Here is a 23,455-nt window from a genome sequence, read left to right on the forward strand (position 1 = left end):
ATAAAATTTGACAAAATTTTTTCATATATGGAAGTAACTAACTACTTCATGATTATAGTACTTCCTTTTATAAAGGTAGTCCCCAAAGAATACTCTTGCCCGAAGAAAATTCTTTTTTCTATAGTATGAAATATTAGTTAATATTTTGACATGGATCCATGAATACAGATGCATTTGGGAAGATATTAAGTTTAGAGAAAATGATGAGGGAGAAGAGAAATGAGAATGAGGAAGACATGAAAAATAGCAACTTTTAATAGAGGCTTGAAGGACAAAACAAGGACCTGAGATGGGTGTATTGCATTGTCGTCTTAATAAGTCTACCCCAAATCACAGAATCATATCATTTTTTGATGAGTTATTTTATTAAGTAGCAGTAGGTAATTCATATGAAATGTATTTAAAGGGGATATAACAGCTTATGCTTTTCTTGTGTTAAAAGCAAGGCATTGGTAGGCCACAATTCTCCTATCAAAAGAAATGAATTTGAAAATGCCCTGCCTAAGGAAGGACAATCATAAGAACTTTGGAGAACAGAAAAAGGTGGGTCAGCCAGTTGCCTTGTTTTGTCCGACTTCTTGTTTCCAACATTGCTACTGAACAAAGCTCATTCATTTCATTGCGCTACTAGGCTGCACGTTTTTGATTCCCGCTCTCTGGAGACAGAAAGCCCCGGCCCCTCGCTTGTGACAGCCCAAACTCTGCCCCCCCGCATCCGTACAAACCTTCCCCCAAAACACGGTTAGATAATCATCTCGTATCCCGCGTCCTCCGTTCCCTGCTATCAGGAAACTAAACTGATCCATTTAAATCTGGAGGTCGAGAAATAAAGTTGGAGAGGAGAGCAGGAAGCATTTAATCACTCTACACCCAAGGGGTTTAGCTATTGTGCTGAAGTAGCAAAGGAAGGGCAGACACCGAAGAAACTAATACAGTAGGGGAGAAATCAGAGCAGCATTCCCAGTTTCCTAGCTACTTCGAGGGCAAATACAGAGGGAATGCGGCCTAAGGAAAACTCCTACTGTTAGGGGGGGGACCGTGAGGGGGGAGAGAGGGAGAGGGAAGGTGGGCAAAGGCAAAGCTGGAGAGATGCTCACTTACCATCACGGTCGCTGCGGCGGCGGCTGCCTGGGCGGCGACGGCAGCCTGGTTGGCTTGGTGCTGAGCAGCTTTGATTTTGGCCTGCAAGTGTGCAGGAGGGTGGAAATATTTGCATTTCTCCCTCATGCAACGACCCTTTATGTAATCCATACAAACGGTTACAGTGTTGTCATTTGTATCAATCATTGTGCTGTCTGAAGGATGGGCAAAGCGGCAGTCAGTCTCTCCCCGGGCACAATTTCCTCTCTGGAACTCCCTGCACACCTATGAACACACGGCAAGGGTGAGAAATGGAAGATGATGGGCGGCATGGCCATACTTTCTGACAGGGTGCATGGTGTGGTTTTTCTCTTGTTAATGGTGGCCTCTTCCATTCCATTGACAAGAAAGCTAGCTAACTAACTAACTTCCTTCCTTCCTCCCTCTCCCCCTCTCTCCTTCTCTTCTTTCCTTCCTCTCCCTCCTTCTCTTCCTACCTTCCTCTCCCTCTTTTTCTCTCTCCCTCCCTTCTATCTTTCCTTTGTTCCTTCCTTCCTTCTTCTCCCTCTCTCCTCTTCCTTCCTTCCTCTCCCTCCTTCTCTTCCTTCCTTCTCTTCCTACCTTCCTTTCCTTCTCTCTTGTTTCTTCCTTCCTCTACCTCTTTCCCTCTCTCTCTCCTTTCTTTTTCTTCTTTCCTTCCTCTACCTCTTTCTCTCTCCCCTCTCCTCTCTCTCTTTCTTTTTCTCTCCCTCTCTACTTCTTCCTTCCTTTCTTTCTCCCCTCTCTACTTCTTCCTTCCTTCCTTCCTTCCTTCCTTCCTTCCTTCCTTCTTTTCTTCCCCCCTCTCATTCCTCCCTCCCCCTTTTCCTTTTCATTCATTTATTTAAATTTTATCTTTGTTTTATTCCAACAACAAATTTGCTACTAAGTTTTCCAAAGTTAAAGTTTTATTTAACTGGAACTCAACTAAACCCATCAATCCTCAATTAAACATACTATTTCAAAATTCTCTGTTTTTAGGATGAGCTACCATCAGGATCCTGGGAAAGAATTCACTTTCAACCATGTGGGGTCTCTTCTTTGCCCTCCCACATTTGCATGGTTTGCTCTGGGTTTCTATCCACTTACACATATAATAAATATAATTTATATATAATATGATAAATTATACTATATACTATAATAAAATATAATATATAATAAAATACCATAATAAAAGCGGGGAATAGATGCGGAATAAAGCTACTTTTTTCTTCACTAAGGTCCGTCCTTCTATGACATTTACAATTATAAGTCCAATGAAGATATAATATAAGATAAAATATAAGATCCTCAATCATCAGAATTGAATTCAGTTATGCTCACTATAATGTATTTGGTGAGATGAGAAAGTGGATAAATATGTTTTGGAAATACTTTCAAGAGGAAGCACTGAGGAAAAAAAAGTTTTTCCCACCCCCCTACAATTCTCATCTCAAAATTGCAAGTAAGCAAAACATATCATTCCCAAAACATTTTGCATTATCACCATTTGACTAAATAAAGCAAAAATTTATTTAGAATTAAGAAAACAATTCTTAATGATTTTTTAAAGTATTTATTAGTATTAATGCCAGTAGCTTAAAAGGAAACACTAATAAAATCTTAAATTATCTTTAGATTTCAAATCTAAAGGTTGTGTCTTGATCACATTTATTGGTATATAAAAGTATTTGGTGAAATGCAAGCTTCCTAAAAATGAAACATTTCTGAAATTAAATGTTTCATCTCCAATGGGCTAAACTGGTTTGAAGAGTAAAGGAAACACATCATTAAAGGATGAGTAGGTCTTTCCTGCTAGGAAGAAACATTAATTAGCGTTCTGTTTTTAGCTTGTGACATGTGAAGGAAAAAACTCCTTTGATTTTTCCCTAAACAACATACAGATATTTCTTCAAAAATAGAAAGAACATAATCTTTAGTCATATATACTGGTCAAATGCTTTTAATGAGAATAATAGGGGTGAATGGACTCTGCTGTCCTGGGCTTTGTTCTTTACTTGAAATGAATTAAAACCAGCTTTGCTAAAAGCCACTTCAATTACTTTGTGTTATGTTATTGTCTATTAGCAATTTATGGAAGGTTTAACTCATCGTTTTTAAACTGTCCATGACTGTACAATGCCCATCACCAATTCTCTTGTGAGGCCAGTAGATGGAGCCCAAAACATTTTGCAGTTTTTTGAAAGGCAAATATTTTTTAATGCATATTAGACTTGCTCAAAAAAAGGGTTTGGGCCTTATTTTTTTTTCCCACTAGTGTTTCACAATTTTCATCTGTAAACCTTTTTCAAAGGCAGTCCTATCTGTCTCACATTTTTTTCTTCCTGCTTAACAAGATACCTAACTAGCATATTGTATCTAATTGATAAATATTGAAGATTATGGAAACAAATGATAGCTACTAGCTTATTGTATCTGATTCATAAATATCAAAGATTAGGATAACATGTTCTGAGAGGAAAATGATGAGGCCAGAACAACTTTTCCCAGACTTTTGTGTGTGAAGAAATTTTATGATATACATTGGGCGTTGATGTGTATGAGTAAGGTAAGTATATACTTTGTGTTAATACTCTGAATGAAAAAAGAGAAGCAGGGTTCAAATAGAAGCCTTGTGAAAATGTTTATTTAAATAGGGGCAGTCTGAAAGTCTGGATTCTAAAACATCTCACATTGCCACAGACTTTATTAGGCAAATAATCAAGCATGTATTTAACTCAAACAAACACAAGTTGAAAGAATATATTCTCACAATTTAATATTAAGGACAGCATAAGATCCAAGCGCATTACACAAGAACATACAGAAACTAAAATTGGAGGTAGATTTAAGTGAATTCCTCAGTAAATCTATCATAACATTTATATTTTATACTCACAATCAATTCTTTTGTCCTTCCTTGTTTCTGTTTTTCAGATTATGTCAATATAATTTTTAATAATCACAATCAATTCTACAATAAGTAATGTAAAACATAAAATAAATGGATAAATTCTATAGCTCAGATTCAAGTGGAAACTCAACATATAAAGTATTTGTTGGGGTTTCTTTGAGTAAAAACTATAGGATTATGCATTACGAGTGCTGAAATTGTTTTAAAATCATATTTTACCACAGCCTCAAAGATTAGTTTTTAAACATGTACTAGTCCAAAGACATTTTTATAAAATTCCTAAATTTTCCTCTATTTACTAAGCCCAATATTGTTGTGTCCAATGACAGAATATACATAAAATGAACTGTGGAAGACTGTGGATCTTGTTTTTGTTATTATTCAAATTCTAGCTCACCCCTGGTCTGATTCTGTTTAAGACTTAGGTCTATACACCAGTTTGTCATTTTGGGGGTTGAGGGCATCGATGCTTCACCAGACCCGAGTTAATACTCTTTATGCATTTACTCACACAGAAATAGACTTCTTATCATGAATGTAAGGAAAGTACCTCGAGTTTATCTGTCCTGAGGAGTTTCTGGGTTGCAGCTGAGCCAGGGACTGTAACAGGTGGACTTCCAGGAACAATAACAGGTGTGGTGGGTAGAATTTCAGTGGGGACTAGCCCAACTCCAGGGGTTACAGGTGTTAAGTAAGGAGCAAAACTAATTGCTGCATTTGTTCCTAGTGCTGGACCTACAGGAAACGTAGGCTGTGAAATGAAGACAACATATAAGAAAAGAAATAGATACCTTTTCCTACAAATAAAAACAATAACAACAACATTCTTTTGAAAAAGCTAGCAAATGACAACTGAATACAATTTTATTAATCCATTAGATGCATATTTTCATTTGTCTTAAGGAGGATTTAATAACAGCTTTTAAGGGCATACACAGTTCTGGGTTAACTAGGTAGTGTAGTGGGTTGAGCATGGAGCTTGCAATCAGGAAGACTCATCTTTATGAGTTCAAATCTAGCCCCAGACTTTAATTAATTATATACTGTTATTACTTAAGATCAAATATAAAAATATTTTATATTATTTATTATACATTGTTATTTAATATGAAACACAAACAATACTTTATTATACATTATTTATTATTAAATATAGGCCATATTTTATATTATTTATTATTAAATACAAATAATACTTTGTTATTTATTATTAAATAAGACAATATTTTATGTTATGTATTATACATTGTTATTTATTGTTAAACATGATATTTTATATTATGAATTATACATTCTTATTTATTATTAAATATAAACAATATTTTATAATATTTATTATATTACTTATTTTTAAAATCCCTTTCCTTCTATTTTAGAATAAATACCATGTATTGGTTCCAAGGCAAGTTAAGGATCGGGCAGTGAGGGTGAAGTGACTTGCCCAGGGTCATATACTTCCTAGGGGTGTGATCCTGGGCAAGAAACTTAATAACCCTGTTCCCTTCAACTTCCTCATTTGTCAAAATTAGTTGGAGAAAGAAATGGCAATACCTTTGCCGGGAAAATCCCAAAATGGTGTCACAAAGAGTCTTACATGACTTAAAAGCAACCATTCTGCTAGAGGGTTTTTTTTGTTTTGTTTTTTTTTTTAGTGAAAACTAAATCCAAGCTAGCACCTCTGAACTTGGCTCATCCTGTTAAATTTTTTTTTCTTAAAAATAGATTCAAAGAATTAAAAAAATTTTAAAAATCTAAGAATGCAAAAGGGGGGTAGTTATTCATGCAAAGAAATAAGAAAAAGATAAATTTCACTGTCATTTATCATTTCAAACTGTTGAATGCTGTTATTTTTTTTAGTCCATCTCTTTTGTCTTAGAACCAATATTGGTTCCCAGGCTGAAAAGTGTTCAGGGCCAGGCAATAAGAGTGAAGTCTTGCCAGGACCCAGGACCTCTGGTGGCTCTCAATCCACTGAGGTACCTAGCTGCCCCCAAGGAAACTCAATAAAAAAAGTTTGTTGATTGACTGAATTTTAAATTCTAATTCAGCTTTCTCTGGATCCAGTCACTTCCTTTGAAAAAGAAATGGGGAGAGAGGATGTTTATTTGCCAGAAGAGGTCTGATATACTGTCAACAGAATAATCACCATAGTGTATGTTATCCCTTAAACAGCCCTCATATGCTACTTTGTTTCATGCTGGTTGATGAGCAATGCTCCAAAATTTATTTAAGAATATCAAGAGGGATGAATTTTTTAAAGCGTCATCTAAACAGTTGTAAAATTTGAATATTAAAAAAAAATCAAATCTGCTGCCCTTAGGGGAAATAATATGTAGTTCACAGGAAAACATAAATTTTTAAGCTCCACTGTTAAACACTCACTGTCTGCATGATTTTCTTAATAAATGTTTCAGTTTATCAATTTAAGCTAATTCAATTCAATATTTAGTTAAGTTTGCTCTGTGGAAGGTACTGTGCTAGGTGCTGGGGATTCTGAAATCCTACTGGAGGAGTCATTCAGTATCAATTCAGTAAATATAAAGTACATATAGAATAATATAAATTAACTGAAGGAAGAAAAAATGTATTAGTACATTGGCCTGGAAATCTTTGATAAAGAGCTCCTGAGTCATGCTATATAGGAAACTTACAATAGGTTCTTTTTATATAAAAAGTTAATAAAATCTTCTTCTTTTTAACGAATACCAAATTATCTGGGCAAATGGATTTCAAATGGATATGGTAGAAGAAAATAAATCCTTTCTATTTTATAAAATTTTCTTTACTCCTGTGGGAGACGGAAGAAGTCCTTACTGCAGTAACTGGGTGCTGGCTGAGCTAATTATAACCATACTTGTCAGCGCTGCTGCCTCAGCATTCTCACAAGAATCTTCCAGATCTTGAAAATTCAGACGTAAGATTTACTTGGGGAAGAAGTTTTTGTGTAGACTTTCGGCATGGGAAAGAAACAGTGGTTAACTCTTCTTTCATTTGCTATTTTTTCCTTCAAAATTTAGTTTATTTCTATGTGTGTGTTTCTCATCCATCTAAATCATAATAATTTTTAAAAACTTGTGGGTTTTCAATAGTTATTTTATAGTTCTCATAACTATAATTCAGTTCCATTTTAAAAAATCACAGTTACTTAGAATAAATGTGGACTGTGAAGGAGTAAGATTTTTGTGAACTTTAAAAGGCTTTAACTTCCTGGGCACCATGGATATGGCTCATGAAATATTGCATTATATATTATTATATATTTATTATATCACTATATATTTTATTATAATATATTACATTTAAAAATTAGATATGATATTAATATATTGCTTAAATATATTATATTATTTTAAAGATATTATTATATATTGTTATTTTAAATATATTATATTAAAATATATTATATTATTATATCTTCTAAAACCTTTGGCTAATCACTAAATTCTATAGTAATTGAATAAAGGAGATTTGAGGTTAAGTCTCTTGCCCAGGGTGACACAAGTAGGATGTGTCTGATGCCAGATTTGAACCCAGATCTCTAGGTCTACTTCTCCATCCACTGAGCCAACCAGTTGCCCCAGAATCTTTTAAAAGTTATAAAGGAACTTTGAAGTCATCTCATTCAAATCCTTCCCCCACCTCCCCTTTTTTCCCCTTAAAATAAAAGCACCAATCATGATGTTTTCCATTCTTTTGGAATCTTTCGCTTCTTAACATAGTTTGAGAAGTGATTTCTTTGTCTTTAAAACTGTTACCTTCAGCAGATTTCTTTTTTAAAAGGCATTACTTGATCAGGTCCTCACACTTAATCTTAAATGCTGTTGTCATTTTCTCGCCTGGTATAACAGGTCCCGAGACAGCGGAGTCCAAAGGTGGGAATTCCACTCCTTTTACTGTTGAAAACAGACAGCTACAAGTGCCAGCGTATCTGTTCCATTCTACATCTGTTGTCCTGTTTCATCTACAAATTCTCTCAGAAAAATGTGGCTTACTTGTTCTCCATAACACACTTTCAACAGGCTCATTTTTTCTTCCATTGCTATCATGATGTAATATTTCTATAATTCTTTTCCAAAGTGTTTTCCAGGTGAAATTGTATCCTAAACCAATATTGCTATTGGCTGCCATTTTCCTCCATTGAATAATGACATTATTTGCAAAATTTTGCGAACTCTGCTGGCCTCCTTTCATAGAGTGATTATTTTATGTCAGACTTCCCTAGGAAATGATGGTAGTCAGTGTCTTTCCTTTCCCCTCCCCATTTTTTGCAGTTGCTGACGATCTCCTATTTAACTAGACAAACCTTTCCTTCTCAACTCTGCCCCCCCCTCATCTTTTTTTAGCTCACATCTAGAAAACCGTATTTTAGGAGAATTTGTTCTATTTTGGATTCACACCCAAACTATCCCCCTAATCCATATTATACCTCACTCTGGTACTATGTAATACTTGTGGTTTCACTCGCTTGGTTATTTCCCCTATAGTACTTCCACACTTTCTCATTCTTTGCAATTCTTGTCCGCATTTTTTCATAAATTTCTAAATGATGATTTATCTAATGCAATTTATATTTCCTCTGATTTGATCCACATTGAAGTGATACCATTTTATCTTCCCATCTGTTGTCTTTCATTCTTGAAATTTTTTTCCAATTTTTCTTTTTTTTTTTTTTCCTTTCTTTTTTCAGGAATGTTTCTGAGTCTCTCCTCTCACTAGAGTTGTTAGTAGTAAGATGTCTTCTTAGGTCCAACATAAAAAAATTCACATTCCCCTTTGGGTTTGTTATAAGTTTAAATACACTGAGATCATGTTGTCTTGTCTTAAGCAGATGCAAAACACGACTGGGAAATGGTGTTATTAAGTTGATGGCTTTTATGGTAGTGGGTAGAGTGTCATTGAAATCACAAATATCCATTCTGCATCCTATTCAATTCTAGACTCCCATAATTATTATTCTGAAATATTTTTTTCATCATATTAACAGTGATGACCCAATTTGATGGCATTCATGTCATAACCTAGGCAATATTTATTTTCTGTTTCCAGAGTGGAAATCTCTTTGCTATGGATTTCACTGAATAATCATTTAGAAACCTACATCTTTCTGTTGTTAAATCAAATGATAAAAGTTTATGAAGTTGTTGCCAACGTGGATGATAATCATTGATCTCATTTACATGTATCTTTTCAATAATCATTAGGAAAAATACAGATGACCACTTGATAAGATCTGTAAATTTTTCTGAAACATGGGTTTGAACAAAAGCTCACTACAAAATAAATTCCCTCCCCCAAATTAAGCAAAACTATTTGATACTGTGATTATGATCGCTGGTCCTATTATCTGGGACTTTTATCATTAGTTAACAGAGAGGTAGGATGTGTGCTTTACTTGTGCTGGTATGATAACAAAATTATTCCTTACCTAGGACCTGAAGGTGCTGGTGGTTGTTTTTGCCTCTAACTGTCGGCTGTATTTATGTTTTTGTAGTTATGTTCTTTTAGTTCTATTTCTTTCCTGATGAATTACTTTTGTATGTCTTTCCATGAATTCTTCATATTTGCTGTTCTTTATGTTCTAGTATAATATTCCACAATATTCACATCATACCAGAGTTTACTCAGACATTTCATAATTATATAGTGATTTATTTTGTCATCAGCAGTGTATGAATTACCACATTTGAACCTAAACATCTCATTCTCCAACATGCTTGGAGAAAAAAAAAAGTGAAAACAGTACTTAGGGAGGTGAAATCAGGAAGAACAGCTGGAGCAAACTAACTACATACTGAGGAAAACCTTGTTGGATGCAATTCAATCTTTAGAGCACTAAAAGTGTTGTTGTTGTTGTTTTTTTAAAAGATCCCACAAGGTTGCACATGTAAAATCTATATGAGACTGTCTGCCATCTTGGGAGGTGGGGGGAGGAAGCAACTTCAAGACTTAAAATTCTTTTTAAAAATGCTGGAAACTGTTTACATGTCATTGGGAGGGAAATAAAATAAAAATAAATAAAAGATATCACAAGAAGGGAAAGAATGCAAAGAACGGGAAAAAAAAGAAGAATAATATTAATTCCCTCAAAAGAGGTTCTCATGAGCCCAGCTACACATCTTTATGAAATCTTTAAAATTATCTATGTGAAAATTCAAAGTATTCTGAAAAAAATCATCAGTCAATTAACACTCATCAAACACCTTTTTATTGTAGCTATATATTGTATTATTTATATATTGTATTATTGTGTTATAAATAATATATTATATAATGATAATTATGATGTTAAGAGCAGAAGATACAAAAAAATAAAAAATAAAAGCACAACGGAATCCCTGCTCTAAAGGAGACTAATGGGAAGGACATATAAATAATTATAAACGAATATGATAAATACAGGATAAATTGATGATAATCAACAGAGGGAAGAAACTAGCAAAAAGGGGAATCAGGGAAAATTTCTTGCAGAAGGTGGGAATTTTGCTGAAGCCTCCCTTCCTCGCCTGGAAAGCTGGACAGCAGAGATGAAGGAGGAGACAATTCCAGGCTTGGGAGACAACAAGTAAAAATACACAGGGGATAAAATGGTGTATGGGAGAATAGCCAGCACACCACGGTCACTGGACCTCAGGTTCCATAATGGATAGGGGAGCAGAGGACAAGTTATGGAGGGCTTTATAAGCAAAATGGAGGATTTTCCATTAGATTTTAGAGTTAACAGGGAGCCATCAGGGTTGGATGGAAGGAGTGGGGTGATGTGGTCAGTCTTCTGCTTTAGGAAAATCGATTTTACAGCTGAATGGAGGAAGGAGGAGAGGCTTGGGTCAGAAAGACCAATCAGCGGGCTACATCAAGAGTCATGGGATGAGGGAATGAAGACTTCTACCAAGGTGGGGGCAATGGCAAAGTAGAGAAGATAGCCCAAGAAGAAGTGTTATGAAGGTAAAAATCAAGAAGAACTGGCAAACAATTGGATATGGGGAGTGAGAGGGACTGAGGAGGAAGGATGACATCCAGATGGGAAGTCCAAGGCAATCATAAAGATGGTGGTGCTTTTGAGGGTAACTGGGAAGTCTGGAAGAAAAGAGGGTTTGGGGAGAAGGATAATGGGTTTAGTGTGCAAATATTAAAGAGGGAATGAGCATGGTCTTACAAATGATTCTCTAAGCAGTGGTATCAAACTCAAATAGAAACAGGGACAAGTAAATTATATATAAGTATCCTTGAAGTACACCTATTAAATTAATTTTAAATACTAATATTATCCATGTTTTGTTTTGTCTTGTTAGATGTTTCCCAATTATATTTTAATATATATTTTATTTATTTATTATATATGTATATAAATTTTAAATATATAACATGCATAATTATGTATAAATATATATGATTTTAATATAAAGTGTACATAAAATAAATATTTTATATATGTGTGTGTTTGTATATTTTATACATGTATCAAATATATATTTTAATCTGCTTCAAGCTCTACTAGGTAGTGTTGTGAGCCATGAATTTACACTTTTACTCTAGGGCAGATCATGGACTAGACCTAAAGTTGCAGAAAATACAAGGTGCTATTGTGTTTATTGTTTATTGATTAAAGAAATTAATTTGATATGTGGCACAAATCTTTCAACTGGAATTACAAGATATCACCTTAACAACGATCCTCTGTTATCTAAGTTAAATCTCTTATCTAAGTTAAGATCATACATGCTTTCTTGATAAATGCAACAGTAGAGAGATGACTGTTCACTGACCATCAGCTGACTAGTAAAACTGAATGATGAAGCATGAAAATGAATGTCCATTCCCTTGGAAAATGTCTTGCCCAGGGGCCACATGGAAGAAAGATTCCCGCAAAATGGTGCCATTTGTGGGTAAAAGGATATCAATTTAGGACATCAAGTTCTAGAATATTATTTTGTCTCTCTAAGGAGATTCATATTTATCAAACAGAGCAACCTAATGATCCTTACAGGAAAAATTAAGTGAATGAGAAATGATTTAATCATAGAGTATCAGAGCTGGAAGGTACCTAGGAGATTGGCCTCTGAAAATATGGTCTTTAAAAGTTGATCTCTTTTATTCATTACTAGAGGACTGACAACTCTAAATAAAAGTCTCAGCACTGAGTCTTCCCAAATTCATACTTTTTTAAAAATATACATGCTATATGTAGCCCCTTAAGCAGACTGTAAGCTCCTTGGGGGCAAGTGCTATGCCATTTTTTCCACCTTAAAACTTAATAAGTATTGTTAAATTGAATTTAATTGGTTATTAGATAAACAGCAGGTACTTAATAAACACTGTTTTCTTATTAAGTTGGAGTTTAGTTGAATAAGATAAATGGTATGTGCTTGATAAATACTGTTGAATTAAATTTAATGGAATATCATTATGGGAGCAATCGCTAGAGTGCTTCTCAGGAACAGCAAGCTTTTGTATCTTGCCCTAATTGATTCCCTTCACTAAGTTACTTAGAAAGGAAGCTCCTTTATTTGATGACACCTAAAGAAACCCTTCTTGTAAGCCATGAAGCAAGCCTTCCAATGAGCATGGTTCCAACCCCATCTCGATAGGAGACTTGCATTCTTCATAGATTCCTGGGGTTGCTTTAGGACTATCATCCACAAAAACCTAGGAAGATATCCCAGAATCACAGACAGCAGAAAATCTAGTATTCTAGGCAGCCATTTTCAGTAAAATGATTTTATTAAGGCCATGGAGTTGTTGACGCCCCAGAAAGCTCTGGAGATCTGTGCTACATACTCCTGGATCCAGAGATGTGCACAGAAGGTAACCATGGGAGATGACTCCTCTCCAATGGCGTGATGGAGCCAGCTCACAAGGCCTAATTTTTAAAATTTCAGGGTGTTCTGTAGCATCTAGGAAACAGGCAAATGGGGACAAATCAGGACATGATTTATTGTTCTGTGGACTATTTAGACTTTTAAAAAGCGACGGGGAAAATGTTAATAATTTAAATATTTTAAATAATTTAAAAGTATGCCCTAGGTTGTTTTTTTTTCCTCCTGGAGAGCCAGTCATCAAATATTTTCCAGCATACTCCTTATTTCTACCACCGAGAAAGATTGAAAGGGATATCAGCTAGAATGAAAGAAGAGATTTTTGAGTTGTGAGCAGTTTGTCTGAGTTGACATCTAAGCTACAATTATTATTGTGGTCTGTATTAGAGCGTTGAAGGGGGAAAAAAAAAAGAAATAGAGGATTTTGGCTTAACACAAGAAAAATGCTTAAAAGAAAAAATAATGAATCAAATGTCTAACCAGTGACTATCTGCTGGAGCTATAACACTATTATTATGTCAAGTATCTTGATTTTCACAAATTATTATTGAAGTTTTTTGTTTATATTTTCTTTTTGTTTATATTTGCAAACTCAGTAGGATGGTCAGTTCATAATTCAGTACCAGCTTATACACAAAGAAGAGGAAAAAATGAAGGCTAACACCAAATTAGATGCCCACTCTTGCATTTATTTATATTTGTTTATATTTTCTAAGTATTTTCTGTTTCTCAAGTTCCCAGGTCCTGGATTAATTTGTTTGCAGAGAAGACAGAGCTTGAAAAATGGACTTATAAGTTTTTAATGGGGTGGGAGTAGCGGGGCTCATGCCTATAGCCCCTGCTACTAGGGATGCTGAGGCTGGTGGATTAATTGAGCTCAAATGTTCTCAGATTCAAGAGACTACAGCCATTTATTTGAGTGTCCTCACAAATTCCATGACTGATAGGGTGATAACTCTCCTTGGTGGGAGAGAAGCAGCCCAGGTCCAGAACAGAACTAGTAAAAGCTCTTGTTTGGATCAGTTGTGAAACTGGGCCCCTTTCAGCCTATGCAAGATGGGGAGATCCAGGCACGAAACAAACAAATGAAAACCTGAACTTACATTTTTTTTATTTTAAAGATTTAAAAATTTTTAAATTCTACAAAATGGCCATTTAAATGTAAATTTTAAATATGTCATTATGAAATAGTGATTATACTTTCTAGTTAAATAATACTGGAAACCATATTTTTTAAGAGAAGTATTTCATTTTTTTAAACATTTATTAATATTCATTTTTAACATGGTTACATTATTTCATTTTTTTAAAAAGTTTTTAAAAGAAAAGATAGGCTATAAACTATCTAGGGATATTGCCAAAACAAATAAGAGAAAAAATGAAGGCTTACACCAAATTAGATGCCTAATGTTGCATTTTAAGTTCCTTGCATTGACCTGGATTAAACATACATAGATGTTTTTAACTTTAAACCAAGACATTCTCTTTTTAGAACTAGAGTCATTATGATTTTAAAAATAGATTTTTATTTTCATTAAATAATCCTATATATGGTCTATGAAAGAGAAATATCCAGAAATCTGCTTTTTTTGTTTTATATAAATGAAAACAATGTAAATGTTTCTTGGGTTCTAGTTGTTGCCCTCCTAACACAGTTTGGAAGATAGTTCCCCCAATTTTATATGATGAACCTACCAAATGGAAGTGCGTCATAGATATTTGGATCTAGAAATAAATTTAGACATCATTTGGTTCAGTCCCCCTTATTTCACAGATGAGGAAACTAGATCCAACCAGGAATAACTTGCTGAAACTCCATAGTTGCTTAGGCACAGCACTGAGGCTAGAACCCAGATCTTCTGACTTCTAAAGTCCATCACTTTATTCCAGTATTCTACAATGCCTCTTAACTTCACAAATTGTTGATTTAATTAAATCGGATAAATAAAATAGCCTCAGTTCCTCAATTGTAAATTGAGGACACACTGGAGAGGGAAATGGCAAAGCACTCCAATATTTGTGCCAAGAAAACCTCACAGACAAGTCCATGGGGTCATTAAGAGTCAGAAAGGGCTGAATAACAAATAAAATAATGACATTATCATTCAATTAGAAGCTAGGTACTATCATAGACTTGAAGTCAGGAAAAACTGGGTTTCAATTTTGTCTTAGACTCTAGCTGTGTGACACAATGGGCACTCTACCTTTCAGTTTTTTCCTCATCTATAAAATGGGAATAATGGAACTTAACTTACCCTGTAGAATTGTGAAAGTCAAATAAGATAACATATGTAAACAGTGCTTTGCATGCTACATTTTCATCATAAATGTCATTCAAGTTATAATGCTATATATTATATATGTAATGCATAATAATATATTACTATACCATACAAATTATATCATATTAATCATTATATAAAATATTATTATAATATAATATTATTATTATTCCAAATAAAAAACTTCTAAATTGAGAACAATCACAACTGACTAGAAAAGTCAGGAAAAAAGAAAATGCTTAGAGGAATAAAAATAATTGTGGACTAATTCATGAGATTTTGGACATTTCCTTCCCCATCTTGTGTGGTCTCCTCAACTTAACTCTTAAGATTAACCCCTTTTCCTGGGTGGACAGAGGTATCTTAGCTCCAGGGTATTTCCAATGGATACTGACTTGAGATGGACTCTTGCCTCCCAGGACTGCTACAATTTTAAGCACCCAGCTTTCAGAATTAAACCTGTGGTGATATTCCAGAGGGAACCTTGCTACTAGAACCAGTGAAGACCCATGGATCAGACTCATTCTAAGGCAAGAGAAAAAAGGGAAAGGAATGGCTGTACATAAAAGTAAAATCTGGAAAATCAGAAGTGGAGGAAAATGCAGAGCAGGAATACATTCATGATTAAAAGTAAAAAACACAGGAGCAAGTGGCTCAGTGGATACAGTGCAGGGCTTGGAGTCACAAAGAGGAGTTCAAATCCAGCCTCAGAAACTTACTTGCTGTGTGGCCTTCGGTAGGTCACTTAACTTCTGGTTTGCCTTAATCCACTGGGGAAGAAAATGTCAAACTACCTCAGTATCCTTGCCAAGAAAACCCCACGGGGAGTATTGGCATACTGTGGTCCACAGGGGCAAGAAGAAGACTAAACAAGGACAATGAATGAAATGGAAGAAGGGGATGAATATCTATAGTTGTGGGTGGTAGCAAGTAAAGTAGACAACACTATTATCTAAGCTTATAAAGGAAATGATTAAACCAATGAGAAACACACAGACAGAAAGAATAGTGATAAAAGTCAACTCAAGGATTTTGAGACTGCTATTTTCACCAACTTTAAAATCATCTACTTGGTTGCCATTAAGTGAAATCTCCATTTTTTTTTTCTTCTTCATTTTATCCTCTGTACCTCCTACTCAACAAATGCATGCTATCTCATCTTTCAAAGTCTAGAATTTCCACAAATCATTCCTCTTGGGTCAGATTGCTGAAATAAGAACAAGAACTTTGTCTTCCCATACATTACCCCTTCCCCCCACCCCCCAACTTAACTCTTCTAGCTTTCCGGTAAACTGGAAAGATTTTAAAATAGAAAGTTGTATCTGTTCCCATCATAATTGGAACCTCTGATCTGATAAAACCAGGGCTGTCTTTTGTATGCCCTGTTCAACATCTTGCAAATGTGATGCTCAGTCAATATGAAATTAATCACAGGCTTCTGGTAACTGGATTAGGCAGCACTTACTCAAATGGATAAAGGGGATGCTATAGCTGGAAAAATGAAAGTGAGAAGCACTTAACACAGGAAAAAAATTATCATAATGCTCCCAACAACATTATCAGAAGAGGAAGGCAGGGCTTACATATTCCTTAGCCCAGGCAGGATTGCTCTATAATCTTAAGCACTTTGTGCTGCACACAGGCACATAGAGTTTAGGGATGGACTAAAGCAGCTAATCCGCAACAAAAAAAAAAATATTCCTATCCAAAGCATATCATTTTAATTTGGGGACTTTCAGTAATATGTAATTTTTCACACAATAAAGACTGATTTCTTTTTAACAATAGGGCCTTTTGTGTGTGTGCTTTGCTTTCAAACCTCCAAAGATTCCCATAATTGTGTTTTTTTCAAATTGGTCTTTTTTTTCCCCCAAATGAACAATTCATAAACATGAATCAAACTTACTAGGGTCAAATATACTCCTTCTGTCAATATCTTATTTGCATCCCTGAAAACAACTGACAGCTCTTTAGGGAAAATCAGTGCTTTCAAACATTATGTAAAAGGGGATGAACATACATTTTACAAAGTAAGTGTTTATAAGCTTAGTGCCTTTCTTTCCCTTCATCCCCTACTCCTAGGCACTGAGCCTTGGAGCTCCTCTCTTACCACATCCTCAGAGAATGATCCCTAAAAGATGGGATTATGTTTGTAGTAGAGGAGATGAGGAAGACCTTCTTTATGGCATTGTTTACCTTTCAGGGACTAATCCACAATTTAATTTTCCTTTCATGGTCTGCCGTCTTTATGTCTCTACATATGCCTCTGATACTACCAAAAGAACATTCCAAATATTGACATTCTTTCTATAAAGCATTGGTCTGTGGAGTTTAGAACTGAAAGAGACCTGAGATGATTTATCTAATCCAACCCTCTCTTATCTAAAGAGAAGTGGAGAGAGCTCGGGAGTGGGAGTCACAGACACTTCACTTTCAATTCCTGCCTCATACTCAGAAGCTCTGTCACTCAGGGCAAGTCTCTTTACCTCTCTGTTCTTCAATTTTCTCATTTGCTAAATGAGGAGAATGGGCTAGAGATGGCCTTTGGGGAGTCTTCCAGCATTAAATCTATGAAACTGAAGTTCAAATAAAGTGTGACTTTTAAATAACAGAGCAGCATTTGGAATCTAGTTTCTCTGACTTTTCGATCAATTAACCAATAAATCATTCAGTAAACATTTATTAAGCACATAGTAGGTGCTAAGCGCTTGAGAGACAAAAATAGAGAAAATAGTCCCTGCCCTCAAGAAGTTTACAATCTAATAGAGTGAAAAGGTTAATGGAAGGAAAAGCAGTTGTCCCCTAAAGTTTGAAGTCAATGGTAATAAAACAGACCAAGTTTATACTGAAGATAAATACTGCGAGGAATAAGGTTTACCAAATTCCCCACTAAATTCCCATTTTCAGCTTTCACTTTTCTAATAAACCACAAGAAAATAATATGTAGATGAAATAAATAAATAGAACAGCCATTTCTTGATTGTTGGCACATGGAATTTATGCCAAGTCTTTTTTGATGTAGTTTAGAATTATCCTTTTTAAACTGTGGTTTTTAAGGGTTTTGTTTGTTCTATTTGAAGAACAATTGAAATTATGTTTTTATTCATTATTTTACATTGGTAAGTGCAAAATAGGGAGATAATTATTAATAGAATGTTTAAGAATCATTGTACCCAGGTATATATATTAACTTTGGTTGTAATTAAAGTGTCAGCATTTGGAGGACACAGTATTTAGGTTAATATGGCCCTGATTATCCCCACATTTTGAGCATCAGCCCTATCCATTGGTGGATAAAATGTACTCACAACTGGATGAAGTGGCGTTCCTGGAAACATGAATTGCATCTGCTGGGCAAGCATCGCCGCTGCAGTTTTCTGTTGGATCAAATTGTTCCTCCCGTTAATTTCTAGTTGGGTTTTTAAATGTGTTGGTGGGTGAAGATACTTGCAGTTCTCTCTTGAGCAACGACCCTACAAAAGAAACATGCCAAAAAAAGAAAAATTAAAGCTTTTAAAAGCAGCTTGGTATTGCCGTTTTACCAAAGTCTGTGATGGCCCCAGGAACATGGCCCCCTCATAGCACTCGGAGGGGGACACAACATCGAACTGTAGACCTGCTCCAGAGGAGAATTTTCTTGACTTTACTGTTGAGATATCCAAATGGAAAACATAGTGGGTGTAGTACATTGTTTCAGATGGGCTAAAAAGAGCTCCTGCTCCAGGTGAATATTGTAAGGAATGGAAATGATGCAGGAGCAACTGATAAATGATCAAAGGGTATGAACAGGCAGTTTTCAGAAGAAGAAATTAAAACTCTCTAAAGTCATATGAGGAAATGCTCCAAATCACTACTGATTAGAAAAACACAAATTGAAACAACTTTGAGAAAATAACTCTCACCTATTAGACTGGCCAATATGGCCAAAAGGAAAATAACAAATGTTGGAGAGGAGGTGGGAATATTGAAACCTTAATATAAGTGCTGGTGGCACTATGAATAGATACAACCATTCTGGAGATCAATAGGGAACCCTGCCCAAAGGGCCATAAAACCATTTGACCCAGCAATACCACTACTGGGTCTACATCTCAAAGGGATCAGAGATCTGAAAAAAAGATTCACTTGTACAAAAATATTTTTAGCAGCTCTCTTTGTAGTAGCAAAGAATTAGAAACCAAGAAGGTGTCCATCTGAGGGCAGCTGGGTAGCTCAGTGGATTGAGAGCCAGGCCTACAGACGAGAGGTCCTGGGTTCAAATCTGGCCTCAGACACTTCCTAGCTGTATGACCCTGGACAAATCACTTAACCCCCATTGCCAAAACCTTACCACTCTTCTTCCCTGACAGTATTGACTCCAGGACAGAAGGTAAGGGTTAAAAAAAAAAAGGGTTTCCATCCATTGGAGAATGACTGAACAAGTGGTGATCTATGGTTATAACAGAATATTATTTTGTGGCATAAGAAATTACAAACAGGATAAGTTCAGAAAAATCTGGAAAGACTTCTATGAAGTGAGCAGAACCAGAACAGTGTCACCGACTATGAAAGACTGAATTATTATCAGCAAAACAGGATCCCAAGATAACCACAAGGAACTCAACAATAAAAAAAATGCTATCCAAGGCCAAAGAGGAAACTGATAGCAGATCAAAGCACATAATCTTTTACTTTATTTCCTTCATGAGGTTTTTTTTTTATTATAGGTGTGATATGTGTTCTGGCATGGCATTGGGGAATATGGATATATGTATTGCATGTAAGCACTGGTATAACCTATATCAGACTATTTTCTTAGGGAGGGAGGGAGAATCTGAATTGGAAAATGTCAGAAAACAATGGTTAAAAATTGTTTAAAAAATAAGTAACAACAACAAAAAAAGAAAAGATGAGGTAGGGTACAGTTATGCCACTTTTCAACAATGGTTAAAAAAAGTTTAAAAAATAAGTAACAACAACAAAAAAAGAAAAGATGAGGTAGGGTACAGTTATGCCACTTTTCAACAGACAGGTCAGAGTACTTTCTGTAAACTGATTAGAATTACTTAGAGCCCTTAAAGCAATGCTAGTGAAGGGCAAGTTCTGGGAGGTGCCATCGATCAGGAAAAGTTTTGAGCAGAGGCCAGGTCATGATTTGCATCTATTATCTAAAATCATTCTATTTTGGAGTAGCACAGTTTAAGCATTGTTTTGTTGTTGTTTTTTTTTTTTTTACTATGGAAACACATAGTGGCCAATTTATCAATCATTAGTTATTATATTATTAATTATTACCAATCTATTATTAATCTGAATCAATGGAAGGAGTGTTCATAGCAATGGAATTTCTGTTTGTACTATGGAAGCTTAAGAACATGCAATAATCAGAATTAGGCTGTCTTGTAAGATCCTTTTACCTAATGATGTATTTTTTTACTGTCAATAAGAATACTTTAAAAAAATACAAATGCTAGCATCATTCAGATAAAATGTAGCAGGTTTATTTAATTACTGTAAAGTTGGAATTGTGGAAATTTGTCCTCGGAAACATTTTTTGCACTGCATTAATATTTTATGTCCTCGTATTTATATTTGAAATTCATGCACAAATTAGTGTTCAAGGTGGGACTGCGTGACCACTGGTCAGGCATGTGATAGGCAGCAGGGCACCTAAAGGATATCTGTGCTTAAGTCATTAAATCCTTCATCGGTTTCTCATCAGCTTCATCTCAGAGCCTAGGTTTATTTCCCCGTTAAGTGGGAATAAGAACACTCACAGCTACCTGATGTGCAGAAAGAATAGTAAATAAGACTCCTGTTGTCAATTCTTAATATCTATAGTTGTTGACACGCTTTACACGGACTTGGCTTACTTCTGGGCAGCCTACAATTTTGCTGGGCTTGACTGATCTTCCCGACACAATGACAGGTTCTGTACTCAAATGTAGAGGGCCTGTTTTTATGAAAGAAGAGAATCTCCTAGAAAGAGCTCTGCAGCAGGATGCAATCTATGTATGGAAAAGATGAGGCTGGTACTGAATATGGGATTCCCACCTTCCCACCCAAAAGAGCAGCATTCAATACTTTGGAGACCAGGATTCACCTCCCTTCCTGTCCACGATGATCCCCTGATGTACACAATTGCCTACTTCTCCCCTCTCTCTCTATACCTCCAAATATTCATTAAGGCTTATACAGACTTATGAGTGAAATGAATGAAAACACATTAGAAAAAACATAGAATTCCAGAGAGGAGGAATAGAATGAGTTCTATTTCTCTACATCAGTTTACCTGTTCAGAGCTGACTCCTAATGTCATTGTATGAAGGCTAATCTTTTTGTTCGCTTTTGTGTTAGAAACATTGAGAAGGGAAAAAAAAATCTGTTTGGGGCTGAAAAGCAGCTTTTGCTTGCAAACACCAATTTGTACACTGAACTGGTCAGTAATTTTTTAATGGAACTCTGTTACCATGAGAATTAATGCAACTTCCTAAAGTGCCTTCTTTATTCCCAGTCAGGATAAAGTGCAATTTTGCCTTTCATGGCAGAATAGATGGGGCAGCAAGAATTATTAGCTGAGAAAGAATATAGATCTTTGGGGGCATTATGTATTATTTAGTTGACTTTGTAAGTGAATATGGACTACCGATCGGAGAAAAATAAAAATTGTTGATGACAACATGATGGATGCTTACAGATGCTGCAGCATCGTCCAGGCATACATTAGTTTCTTGTTGGTTTCTGTGATAGGAGGTGGGACCTATTTTGATATTTATGTGAAACATAGTTTAAAATGATTGTCCATGATGCAATAATGTATACATCTGTCATTAGCATAAGCATAAGGGACTAAACCTCTCAAAGTACTCCACCCTGAGATGCTCTAGCCTGGATTAAGTCATCATTTTTGAAGTCACTACCCATGGGTAGCGGTGTTCTAAGAACAACACTGAAGCCCATTTATTATAGAGCAGATCCTCTGGATGAGCTCCTGTAGGCTTTGAAAATCCCAAAGGAAAAATAATTTCACAGAAAGGAGGAAGCTTATTTGATAGAGTAAACAATTTGCAAGAAAATACCCACATCCATAGGAGAGTTGATAGAAAGCAGATCATTAGGCAAACACGACTGAATGTCACACAGTATGTCAGACAAGAACGAAAGAAAGCAAGGTGCAGAAATGCAAAGTATGCTGGTGAGGAAATGTGGATATGTCAGGAAAAATCCATCACCCTCTGAATTCTAGTCCACAAATGAGGGGACAACAAACATGTCATTCTGAAGAGAAATTGGACATGTTGTACTTTTAATCATTTTCTTCCCTACTGCTATTTGTTCCTTGTATATTCGTGGTTTCTCATTTTTAGTTCTTTATTAAAAAATGTGGCAGAAATTTGAGAGTGCTGAGAAGTCAAAAGTGAGATGACTATTGAGTTACAGCAACTCCAGGCACCCTTATGCTTAGAATGGCATACAAATTTGCTGGACCCAAAGAAGAGGAAAAAGGTTTGAGTAAAAATTATAGGGATACTGGTAGAATTTTTGAGCACATTCTGCTGCTTTTTGAAGCACAGTGAAAGGGATGCCACCCTGGATGTGGCAATTGGAAAAATCTGGTTCAAACTCCATTTTTGGAAATTGCCTGACAAATTTTCTAACTCTATATACAAAGAGAGGATTATTGAGTGGCCAACAGAAAATCCTCTAATGAGGTACCAAAGAGCGATGTTTTGGGACTGACTTCACCTACACAGGGAGCTCCCAGAGCAGGCAGCAGCATCCTAGAGCCTTGGCTGAGGCACCCAGAGCCAATGTGGATCTGAGGCAGGACTTGCACACAGGTCTTCCTGACCATGAGGCTGGTTTTCTATTCTTTCTGCCAACTATCTCTTTGAAAGAACTATGTAAGGTGAAAACTCTACGTATACTTTCATAAATGATTATTTTAAAGAATCTGGCTGCCCACCAAACCTAACCATTTCCCCAGTATAATACAATATGAATTCTCTTAAGGTACCTTCCATTTCTGGGCTTCAAAGGGAGTTACAGGACCCAAATTCTCATAGTTAATTATTGTCCCATTGAGAACTAAATAAGAGGAATCATATGTGTTAAGTATGACCATTATAGGTACCTGACAGCAAATCCCAAGGAAACATAAGACACAAGATATCTCCAACCAAGACACTTAAGGAGGTGAGAAGCCCACATGCAGCTAGAGTGGATAGAATGCCAGGTACTGAAATGAGGGAAAACTCATCTTCCTGGGTTCAAATTTGGCCTTAGACACTTACTAGCTGTATGATCCTGGGCAAGTCACTGAACTCTGTTCCTTATCTGTAAAATGAGGACACGCTGGTGAAGGA

At 35.6% G+C, this 23,455-nt stretch overlaps 1 protein-coding gene across 6 annotated transcripts in view; it reads right to left on the bottom strand.

The window, feature by feature from the left end:
* Positions 1–18,539, bottom strand: part of MBNL2 (muscleblind like splicing regulator 2) — a 57,843-nt gene extending 39,304 nt beyond the window's left edge. For 3 of the 6 annotated variants that reach the window (XM_044670563.1, XM_044670564.1, XM_044670561.1), the window contains exons 1-3: positions 18,419–18,536; positions 4,566–4,766; positions 1,102–1,365 (exon numbers count right to left, since the gene is read on the bottom strand). In XM_044670563.1, coding sequence (XP_044526498.1) covers positions 1,102–1,365; positions 4,566–4,766; positions 18,419–18,472 — 519 coding nt within the window. In that variant the 5' untranslated portion in view covers positions 18,473–18,536. Of the gene's footprint in view, positions 1–1,101; positions 1,366–4,565; positions 4,767–18,418 lie in introns of all 6 variants that reach the window. The other 3 variants (XM_044670562.1, XM_044670565.1, XM_044670566.1) reach the window with 2 other exon arrangements.
* Between the last annotated feature and the right edge of the window lie 4,916 nt (positions 18,540–23,455).

The sequence above is a fragment of the Gracilinanus agilis genome, chromosome 3, assembly GCF_016433145.1.
Source record: "Gracilinanus agilis isolate LMUSP501 chromosome 3, AgileGrace, whole genome shotgun sequence".
In the NCBI taxonomy this organism is placed as follows: domain Eukaryota; kingdom Metazoa; phylum Chordata; class Mammalia; order Didelphimorphia; family Didelphidae; genus Gracilinanus; species Gracilinanus agilis.